Source organism: Ostrea edulis, chromosome 2 (assembly GCF_947568905.1).
Source record: "Ostrea edulis chromosome 2, xbOstEdul1.1, whole genome shotgun sequence".
Classification (NCBI taxonomy): Eukaryota; Metazoa; Mollusca; class Bivalvia; order Ostreida; family Ostreidae; genus Ostrea; species Ostrea edulis.
The window spans coordinates 93,403,805-93,416,254 of NC_079165.1; the positions used below are offsets into that span (position 1 = coordinate 93,403,805).

The 12,450-nt window shown below is 37.4% G+C and overlaps 1 protein-coding gene across 1 annotated transcript; it reads left to right on the top strand.

Moving 5' to 3' along the window:
- The first annotated feature begins 200 nt into the window (after positions 1-200).
- On the top strand, positions 201-851 carry LOC130051535 (uncharacterized). The gene has a single exon (XM_056153525.1). It carries the CDS (start codon positions 201-203, stop codon positions 750-752), a length of 552 nt encoding a protein of 183 aa, XP_056009500.1. The 3' UTR covers positions 753-851.
- Positions 852-12,450: the final 11,599 nt, after the last annotated feature.

Below are 12,450 nucleotides of genomic sequence, written 5' to 3' on the forward strand. Positions count from 1 at the left end.
TCCTCGATCCGCTCCTCTTTTTTTTTCTTGTCGCTACACGAGGATCTGAAGAAACCCCGTATGGGGTCACCTCCTGGTGAACTTTGTTTTGACCAATCAAATCGTAACTTCCATTTGCCTGTATCGTATTTCGGAAGTTATACCCTTTTTGTTCGCATACGCTAAATGACCGATATGTTCCGAAAGAGAAACGATTAAAAATGGAGACATCAACAACACCAAGGAAGACTTGTGTTTTATCGGATGTATGCATCCTCTGTAGATTTTCCTTTGTTCAAATTGAGAAAACGATTGGCGGCGAAGAAAAAGTACACAAGTTTTACGAGATGAAGTTAAAACTTAACAGCGAAAGGTTAGAAAACATAAGAAAATTAACAGGACTGACAGACGTTGATGTCACGAACATAATAAATGCAGGTGTGTGTAAAAAATGTTACCGCACAGTAGAGTCTGTATTGAAGACTGAATCCAAACATGATTTAATTAAGCAGAAGTTTCGTGAGATAGCATTGAACGCGGTGAAAACAAACATGCTACAACTGCTCTCGCCTCGTAGAAAGACGATCACAAAACGCATGCTTAGGAGTCCTTCGACTTCTATGCCTTCGGCGAAAAAGCAGCCATTTGACGTATCTTACGTTAAGCTGGTGAAAATGGCACCCTTTCAGGACTTGACAAATACATTTATTCCAACAGAATCAAAGAGAACAGAGGTAATGTTAACCTTAGTATGTGTTGTAACTAGTAAATGAGTATGATTCAAAATATATAAATATGAGCTGATAGAAATAATGATTGTACATTGATGTTTTTCCTCACACACTTGTTCAAATATACAGTCAGGATTTTACATACACCTACAGCCCAACATGTTTTTACATTGTTTATATTCTTGTTTGAAAAGAAGATTAAAACATGTGAAAGAGTAACATTCATGTAAACAAAGATGACAGTCACTTTCATTCTAGAGATACACCCCACCACTCTTTGTAAGAATTTAAAATATGTCATTCCACCTAAAAAAGAATCTATTGAGAAAAAGAGAACATGGGGAAGAGGTGTATTTGTACCTCTTATGTCTGTGCCACAATAATCATTTGTGAATTGTGAATTCGACAAGAAAAAAAAAAAGAGGAGCGGATCGAGGATCTGATTTTAATCAGATTTCCAATGGTAGAATTATAAAATCGACGGTTGAATGCCCGATTACCTGGGACTGCCTTTGCAAAATTTTTTAAAGAACCACACAAAGACTGCATTTGTGTAAGTGTGACCTTCTTGGACGACGATAAATAGACCAAGGCTTGTTTGAGCTCAATGCACTTCTGTTCAGGGATGAAGATTGTTTGGCTAATTGTGTCAATGCCCAAACCTAGAAATGTAAGTTTGGTAGTTGGACCCTCAGTTTTTTTGTCATTGATTGGAACCCCGATTGCTCTACAAGTTTGTCTGAAAACTAGAGAGAGGTTATAACAATGATCAGACAATGGCTTACCAACAAACAAGAAATCGTCGAGGTAATGAATAATATTACTGTTGTGTGATTGGGTAGCTACTATCCAATGTAGTAATGAGGAAAACTTCTCAAAAGTTGCGCAAGCAATAGAGCAACCGAATGACATGCATTTATCAATGAAGAATTGATCACCTACACAAATACCCAACAAAGAAAAATCAGCAGGATGTACTGGTAACAACCTAAAAGCACTAGATAAATCCATTTTGCACAATAATGCCCCCTGCCCTAACCTATGAATCATTCGGATAGCGTGATTAAATGATGCGTAAGCAACTGAACACAATTTCGGGTCGATAAACTCATTTACACTATTTCCAATTGGAGAAGATAAGTTGGTGATTAGTCGCCAACTCCCATCTTTTTTAGGCAAAACCCCAACTGGGTTGCACCTTAAATTTGACAAAGGGCGATGGTGAAAAGGACCAGCCATACGACCTAAACTAATTTCTTTATGAATTATCTGGAGTAATTCAACCTGATGCTGAGTTGCAGATTTCAAATTTTTTGCCGAAACCAAGAGTCTTAATCCTGTGCAATTTAAACTGAAACCGTGTCTAAAACCATTCACAACGTGCTGGACTAACTGAGTATCAGGATGATCACGAAGGTAATTTTTCAAAATGGAATGATTAATGGGTGTTGAACCTAGGTCCCATATTTCTTTGACGTTGATGGGAATTGGATTGTGCTCGGGGGTTGAAGGGACGAAAATTGTGCTGACTTAACGGTTGCCTGGGTTGAGGGTTGGGTGTTGGGTTTGGGATGTTAGCCTGAGGAGATGGATTACTTTGATTGACCCAACAATGTAGTCTAGGATGCGACTTATTACAATACATGCACAAGTGGAGGTAATTACAGGGCTGGCGAAGGCATGAACCCTTAAAGTTAAAGTCAAAACATTTATGGGTCGGTTGAGTGGGGGGTGATTGGCTTTGGTTAGAAATAAACAAGCGCCATAGCTCAGCATCAACGGAACCCCAGGAAATGTTAGGATTCTTTGACAGGCGTAGCCTGAATTGCCTATCATATTCGATCCACCCACTAACTGATCTGTTTGCTGCCAGTCTAACTATGTGCATCTACTTGAGGATGCCCTGGAGATCAACAGGGTGCCTCGTTAAGTATATACTTGCGAAGATTAAAAATGCATCTGTCCAAGTATGTATTGATGTAATTCGTTTAGGTGGATTTTTTGGTTGGATGACAAGCTGGCCATTGACAACTGAAACCCGTTGTTCATTGGAAATTTCAAATTCAGACTGTATTAACTTAGATAATTCAAAGTAATCTCGGTTCCAAATTTTTTCCTTCATTGTTTGTTCAATGTGAACGGCCAACTCGTCGCCAACACTAACTAGTGGTGCTATGGCAGGCTCATGATAAGCGTGCATGGTATTGGTAACATTTTCACCTGAAATTTGTTCTCCCCTGTTTTCATTAATTGGGAAGTTAGCCATAACCTGTTGATGAGGGTCCACAACTGGTGGAGTGCTTAGAGGGATAACTGGCAGGCTAGGCTGAGTAGGGAGGTCAGTGGCCATGTGAGTTGTCACCGTTGTAGGTCTGGCAGAGGCGTGAGCCGTCGTCGTCCTGGATGCGGCTCCTCTTGTCCCAGCCGCTGGACCAATATATGGAGCGTTCCTGGCCCTCCGTTTAACTCGGAGCATGATGAACTACAGTAAACTACAGTATATCTACAAGTGAGACCGTTGTTGGTGTCGACAAGGATACGCCTTAGAGATTGCCTGCAGACACGTCTTAATCGCAGCAGCTACAAGTTGGAAAAGGAAGCTTCCTCGTTACGCATGCTCTTATAAGCATGTACTGAAAAAGTGCATGTCACTCTCATTACATGAGAGTTATCTTTCTTTGTATATGTTGATGATGAGTTGCTGGTCGGCAAAAAAGGAGTGAACTCTTTAACTCTGATTAATCGAATTTAGTTAAACATTAGTATAAGAATTTACAAGGCATTTTACAAGAATTTCGAAATTTCGGCAATGACAGAGATGTTAGCGAGCAGTGACACCTTACCTATGGGTAGAGAACGAAAAGAACACACGTGGTTTATACCCCCCCCCCCCCCCCCCCCCGGTGGCAAAACGTCATTAACGCACATGTACACGTATTTACACATAATACCGTGTATGTGTGTACTTACAACAAGGAGTGTGATATGTATTAAACAATAATAATTCATAATCTTATTTAGTCAACAAGTTAAACAACTTTTCTCTGATTTATCATTTTTTAACTAACAGGAAACTTAGTAACGGCAACACTCCAATCCTAAATAGTGAGGACTTCTGGCAGTTGATTTTTAAACTAAATACTTGTATAGCTTAACATTTGGATTAATAATGAGATGACTTTTAATTCCATTCAAGCATAAATTCTGTGTTAGCTTTTTAGCTATTTCATATATTATGAAATAAATCTGTTAATTCCTCTTACTATTGGTCGTAAACTTCACACTAGTTAACATTGGTTATGTTTCAATCTTTCTTTCTTTCTGTATCTCTTAAGTTTCAACACTAATCCGCAGGATATCGGTAAATGTACGAACTTTCACATAGATTCATCCCAAATGAGGCAAAACTTGTTTCTTCACCGGACTCGTTCGCTTTAAAATTTGATTTGATACATATATTGTACCAGGTGTAGGGTGGGGGGTGGGTGGGGGTGTGTGTGTGACAAAGCCGGGAAAAAAGATGGTGCCAATAGACGCTTGCTTGATATTTTTATTAAAACTTACTATGCAAAATATTAAGCAAGCGCCTGTTGGTACATTCATCCGCAATGCACACCGTGTAAAAATACATAATAATGCTTTATTATGAGGTATCAATATGAAATGGTGGATTCTGAGGATAATAATAATAATAATGTGCGGCATTTATATAGCGTATTATATAATTTGTAATTACTCTAAGCGCTTTAACAATGTAAAATGTAAAACATGATAAGATTAATCAGAGCATAAAATATAACATCCAAATAAAATAAAACAATTTCAACATTACGAGTTCATGCGACAAACCAGCCTTTACTTTAAAAAAGAATATATTACAAAATATGGTTATAAGATTTCCTAAAAAGATATGTTTTGAGGTTTGTCTTAAAACTTTCGACAGTGCCACACGAACGGATGTCTATCGGTAAACTGTTCCATAGTGTGGCAGCTGTTACATCAAACCTTCGATCTCCATAGGTCTTTGTACGAACGCGGGGTTTTTCTAGCAATCGTGAATTGCATGAACGCAGAGGTCGTTTTGGTTCGTACACAGTGATGAGGTAGCTGATATAGGCCGGTGCCAATCCGTTTAGTGCCTTGTATGTGTGTAGTAAAATATTGTATTCAACACGGGTATCAACTGGAAGCCAGTGCAAGGACACAAGCACCGGTGATACATGGTCATGTTTCCTGACCCTGGCAACAAGTCGAGCTGCTGAGTTTTGGATTGTCCGTAGCCTGCTCAGATCTGTTTGGGGTAACCCTTTAAATAGTGCATTTCCATGGTCTAAGCGTGATAACACAAGAGAACATACAAGTGTCTTGCAGGCGTCATCATTGATGAAAGAACAAATCCGTGCAATATTCCGTAGATGATAATAACAAGAACGAGAGGTGGAACTAATATGATTTTTAAAAGAAACTACACTGTCGAAGAAAACACCAAGGTTTCGAACACAGTCCGAGTTGGAAATAATGGTATTTCCAAAAGACAGTTGAAAAGATGGTGAAACGTTTGAATGTTTCGAAGTAAACACTATAAATTCAGTTTTTTCTTCGTTTAATTTCAGCAGGTTGACGTTCATCCAATATTTTATATCTGCTAAGCATTCCTGTAGCCGCGATGAGATAGCATTCCATGTATCTGTAGGTCTAAAAACTAAGTATGCCTGGGTATCGTCAGCATAGCAATGATACATGATATGATGTCTGCGGCAGATTTCACCAATCGGTTTTGCAAACATTGCATAAAGTCTTGGTCCCAGAACTGACCCTTGGGGCACTCCATATGGAAGCAGAAAGTCCTGATTACTTCCTGTTCTCTCTGTAATTTCTGCATTCCTTGTTCAAAATAAGCCTTTTGATTTTGCAAAATGTTGACCTCCTCATGACATTATTGCATAATATATTTCCGTCTTCCGTTCCATTTTCCGTTCCGCGTTTTGGCAACACCCCAGCCATCATGGTAAGATTTGCTTTGGCGGACTTCCGTTTTAGGGAGGAGTAAGCATTCAAACTAATAAAAATATTGGAAAGAGATGTCTCTTTCTCTTTGAGAGATATCTCTTTTTCAACGATGAAAGAGATATCTCTTATACTTTGAGAGATATCTCTCTAGGAATTCTTAGAGAGAGATATCTTTAAGTGAAGGAGATATCTCTCAAAGTAAAAGAGATATCTCTCAGAGTAAAAGAGATATCTCTTTAAGTGAAAGAGATATATCTTAAAGTATAACAAGAGATATCTCTCTAAGTGAAAGAGATATCTCTTATTTAGAGAGACATCTCTTAAGATTAAGAGATATCTCTCTTTAAAATGAGAGATATCTCTTTAATTTAAAGAGATATCTTATTTTTCGAATAAATAGTAAAAGGGCTTGTCATATTGAGGCCTTATATCGTTGTATTCTTGAGTTGCCTTATAGATTTAATATCCAAAAATTCTTAACATATTGTCTTATTATACTTGTGTCTAAACATACCTTCAAATATTCATTAAAGCCCCATACGACCTGAAAACTCCCAGCTTCAAATGATTTCTTCAATTATTTGAGTTTATGTGAATTTGGTGCTCCATAAGGGCTAAGCCCGTTATGGGCCCTAACTCTGTGATACCATAAATATAGATAGTCTATATTTATGGTATCACAGAGTTCGGGCCCAAAACGGGCTTAGTCCCAGTGCTTTTGATGAGATGTTATCAGTGAAAAGTATCTCTCGAGAATATTTCACTCATGTGTAGACGTCACCAATCCATTGCCGGTGAAGGGCTGCAAATTTTAAGCCTATGCTCGGCGCTTACGTCCTTTGAGCAGGGAGGGATCTTTATCGTGCTACACTTGCTGTGACACGGGGTCTCGGTTTAACGGTTTCATCCGAAGGACCGTCGCATTTAGTCGCTTTTTACGACAAATACGAAGGTTCCGGTAGGCGCTGGCACGTTAAAGAACTCCCACTGCTACAAACGTAGGTTTAAAATTGTGGTTCTTCACCCACAGCTGGTTAAATATCAATATCAAAGTTGTGTTTAACTTCGAATGAAAAATTCTCGACGGGACGTAAAACAATCAATCAATCAAATTCGATCTCTATTTTCCCCACTATCTGCAAAATCATATGAAGACGATGCGACCGCGCCCACTTTTGATAAAGCAGTTTGAATGATAGTTGAAGATAACGAAGTGATCAATCTCACAACTCCTATAAGGAATTCAAAATATAAGAGAGCTGGGCAAACACGGACCCTTGGATATATCAGAGGTAGGATCAAGTGCCTAGGAGGAGAAACTGTGGAGTATGTGTTTTTTCAATATTTTTGTTTCATTGTAATATTTCTCGATATAAACCATACTACACACATGGCGCGAGTGACCTTTTCTCTAAAATAAGACAATTTCAATAAATAAATATACTGACACGCAAAAGAAACACAATAGCAAGAGGGCAATGCAGCTACTGTTTGGCGGGAAACACTAAGAACGATGGTACAAGATATCTAAATGTCCACAAAAGAACAGTATATTGTCTCTACAAACGCCCTAAACTGACCTAAGGTTACGACACCTCGTCGGGATCGATCGTTTCATGAGGCTACACAAAAAAAATGCAAGTGAGACACCAGGGACACATAAATACTGAGGCGTCTCCGCTCCTACACTTTATCATGCTTTATCAAAACGCGTCTTGTTGCAGTGGAAATGTCCTTTCAACTCCAAAGGTTTTGACACTTAAAATGTTTTCTATGTAAAGATGACACCATGTACTCCAAATTTTTAAAGTCGGGGTGAACGTTAGTTATACCAAATGGAATATGCCAGGTTTTGTGGCAAGATAGCGTTATTGTATCTGCAAAACCCGTTTGGTCATCATTGAAGGTGATTAGACAGCTCATTTAGACTACACATGTACATCAATACTGTTCTGTAACTTGTTGTGCCGTTTGACCGCCAACACAACTGAAATTTTCAACAAGGCAATGTCCTATGTTATGTAGAACAACGTGCAATTGCCTAGACCATCACCAAAACAATATCGACACGTTACATTGCACCCCCCCCCCCCTTTCCATCTATCGTCAATAGAACAATTATCATTATATGTCCCAGCCATTTGATGACGGCAAAAAATCATATAAAAGTTGAAAGTCTAAGAGGGAAACATTTTATGAAATACAATATATTACAATACTTTGGGGTGAATGGAAGAATGTACTACCCAAGGTCGCAACCCTTTTGCATCCGCCTCTGGTCTCCACCATGAAAACAACCACAGGATTCAAGAATAAGTGATCCTAGATTTATTTGATATTGTTTACATTTTTACCTTTGAATCATGTGAAATATACATATAGTATTACTTTAAATGGAATTTCTCGTTATTAATAAACAGGATAGTTTATTCAATCCTTTTATTTAACATCAACACAACAATATCTTAGATTAAAAAATTAGTATATATACATTGCTCTATTCTATTGTACTGTGTTGGTCAAGAGTCAAAATGTAACCAACAAAACATGCAGTATTTTTAAGCTTATATATTCTGATTTACTGCTTGTAAAGCAGTTTACTTTACCATCAAATGCGTTAAAATTACATGATGTTGAGTTGTTGACATCCTTCAAAATTTAAAGTAATACACTAAGCACTATTTCACCTGATTCAAAGGGGGGGGGGGGGGGGGGGGGGGGGGGGGGGGGAATGGAAACACCATCTTGTAAATGGGCTGAAAGGTATTACGACCAGATCTGACAAGAATATTCCTTACTGGGATTACAAATTAAACCCTCTCCAATATGAATATGTTGAACAAACTTATAGCATAACAATTGTATATACATATCAGAGGTTTTGTATGAATGTATATTAAAAAATAATAATAAATGTATTCATTTTCAATTTTAATGAAATATGAAAATCAACGAGATTACATTCCCTTTTTTGTTGTTGTTGCTAGAATAAAAAATTCTGGCATAACTATTAATGTCAAACAAAATACAAAAACAACACATGGACACATATAGAATGCATGCACAAAATACATGTGCAGATGGTGTACTTATGACAAATGCCCATAATATCATACAACAAATTAGCAAGAGAGTTCCCAAGAAATATACCAGGACCCTGAAGAAATCAGAAAAGGCCAACAACAACAACAACAACAAAAACCCTAAAAATCTGCCAGAGGTAGACAGGGTCTATACAGGAGGGTCTGAGGAGACTTCAAATATATATTTTATAAACTTTACTTTAAAAATTAAAGATAAAATGCTGTACAACTAAAGAAAAAATATTCAATAAATATATATAAAGAAAGTATTCAAAACTTCTGTAGTTCTAGAGAATGCTGCCTTTTCAACACACCCCAGAAAACATCTTTAAACAACACACAGCAATTATAAGATAGATTTACAATTGAATATATTTGGAATGAAAATTTTAATTTTATCACTGTCCTTAATATCAGGAAGGACCACAGATCTTGAAATTTTGTCGTGATCTTTGGTCATGTTTTGTCTGGCCGCAAAAAAATTTCTACTGGCTAGCAATTTCTTCCCTTTATGGCCACAGACAGCTGGTACGGTAGGCGTTTTTCCCACAGCAGGCAGGCTATCACCAAGTGGAGGAACTTGACGGACACAGACAGCTGGAACAGTTGACTCTTTACGGTTTCTCAATCCTTTCTCTGGGTAATACACCTCATCAAAGTTTTTAACTTTAGCTGGTTGTTTTGCTGTCATATTCTTCTCTTGCACCCCTACAGGAGGCAAGGTGTTATTTTCCATTTCTCTGACATCGAGATTGGTAATTCTGGAGGCTGGTTTTGATCTCTTGAGTATAGGCATTGGGGTAGACCTTGGAGGTGATCCTGTTAGAGCACTGAGCTCAGTCTCCAGGACTTTGACTTGACCTCTCTGGATTCTCTCCAGATTACCCAGCATCTGGTAAAGCAAGATATCCTCCTGAGCTGCGTGCACATGTCCACTGCACCCAACAGTTTTATTCACGGAGTTGATTTTCTTTGCCTGGGTCATCTTTCTTGAAATCAACTCTCTGTGATATTTCCTTGCCTCTGCCAGATTTTTCTGTTGCTCTTCCACCTTCATCTGTGTTTGTCTCTTGTTCTCCTTGATGCTGAGCAACAACTTGCTACATTCCTGGTCTTCCAGCATTAACTTCTTGAGATCACCATCATGATTTTTTGGGTCACAACTGTCCAAAGAACATATGATCGTGTTTGTATTACATTTCATGTATATTATTTAAATAATTTGGTATAGAATGTCATTAAAAAGGTATAAACCGGATATTTTAAAAGTACAGCTAACAAGTAACAATCTAATAAATTTACTTGTTAGCTGTTTATCACAAAAAGATGTACGATGTATCTGTAAACTTACTCATTCCTCCGAGTTGAAACAACTTTCTTAGCACCAGTGGCCTTATCTGTGATGAATTAAAACAATGAAGAATTTGCATTGCTAGTAATTATGATCACAGCAATCTTATTGTTAGCTGAAGTGGAATATATTATACAAAATGAAAACATGAAGACTTAATTGGTTTATTTCAGCTATATTTTCAAATACAAAACCAAGCACTTTACAAGGTTTCAATAAATACATGTGTAAGTCGGTACCTATATCAACTGCCTGTCTTGTTGTTTTTGTCTTCTGTCTTGAATTCCCTCCAATGATGGCATGTGTGCTATGAGTTGACGCTGGGGTGCGGACATTAGGGAAAGACGATGGCAATGCTGCAGCTCTTCGTGGAGTCTGCAGGTTGTTGAAATCAAAGTTGTTCACAGACACTTGTCTGATGTTTCTCACTGCGAATCAGTAATTCATTTGATCTCATTAATTATACCACACAGCCTCAGTTTCCTCCCAGATTATAGAAAGGACATGCCAAGGAAGACAACTGACAAATATTCTGGGCCTGTCTGATTTATAATTAAAATTACTTGTCTGATTTATAATTAAAATTACTTAATCAATTAATGATTGATAAAAATTTAGAGCGTCAAATTAATTAGTACATATATATTGTAAAAGATAACACCACCTCTCTCCCCCATCTTCTCTCTCCCTTCTAGAAAATTTCTAGATTCACGCAATATTTAAAATTTTAACTTACTCAGATCATCAGATGTGGTGCCTTAGAGTTGGTTAATGTTAGATATCACTGACATGATTACTAAAGTAAAACTTAATCTTACGCGAATCTGTCTGTTTTGGGGAGCTGGCTTCGGAGTGTCCACCAGAGATCTCGTGTATAGAGACTGAGCTGGAATAAGTGGTGGACACATCTGACTGCACATCCCCTGAGCCTGAAAAACGCCTCTGTATATTATCATTTAATATTACTAGAAACAATGAGTGTTGTAAATTTAAATAAAGTGTAACATTATTTATTTAGTAAAACCTGTTGGTCTGGTAATTGAATTTGATTATAAAATAATTGAAATACTCATTTAGAAAGTTAGATATAATTATTTCAGTCTACCTGCTGCCTGACAACAAGGATCCTTTTTATTCTGTTCCATCTCCTTATAGAAAAGTAAGGAAAAAACAATTATCATACATTTTATCGTCGTAACATTGAATTTAAGTAACATATCATCAGATTCGAATTATCACATTGATAACATTACAAGGGCATAGGAGAAGGGGTAGCCGGGGCATGTGCCCTCTACTTTTCAAAGAAGGGAGGGGGGACCATGTATGTGCCCCATCCCCACTTTTCAAATCATTACGAGATATTTATTTTTTAATGCTTAACTATTAAGGATATAATATTGTTTTGAATAGTTGTAATATTCATCACAGGCACGTTAGAATCATGGGGTAACCATGGACTGATGTAAATTGATGCCCCTCTTCACATGATTGGGGGTGGGGGGGGGGGTGGCTTGACAAGAAACCTTAAACTTTAAATACAAATGTGACAAGATTCAATGTACAAATGTGACAAGATTCAATGTAAAAAAAAAAAAAAAAAAAAGCTTTAAAATTTCGAAAATTCACCATGCAAATCTCATACCCTGAAAAAATGGTTAAAGCTAAAATGCTGTTTAATAAGGGATTTTGGAATTACTTCCCTTAGTCACCCCCCACCCCATCCGGCCCCGCTATCCCCATTAGCATTGTGATTTAATATCTAGAATCTGATATATTTTATTACTAGCATTGATATATTACTTATTTAAACGTTAGAGTGTGGCCAGTGTAATTCCAAGTAGATGAGTCAATAATTATTTGTCAAAATGGTGCCTAAAAATAAGATATCGACAATCTACGAAATGGCCTTGTACTGTAATTTAAAAACCGTTAACGTCAAGTGAATAAATCAAACAATCACTTACTATGGTGTTAAATTTGTATCACTGCAAAAATCGTTGAAATCTTTGAAATCGATTTGATCAAATGTGGATATTTGAACAATAGCGCCAACAGCTACTTCTTCGTTGCGAACAAAATACAGAGTGTACGTCACCCTTGACAACAAACGAGAATCAGGCCATCTAGTGGCGAGAAGTAAACAGTAGTTATCTCCCATCCTCATAAATGCTGCTTCCGAGCAACCCCCCCCCCCCCTTTTCAAATTCCAGTCCAACGACAGGAAATCACATTTGGTTATTTGGTTGCTGTTTTTTTCAAATTCAACATATAAAGAAATTCTTACCATGTACATGTA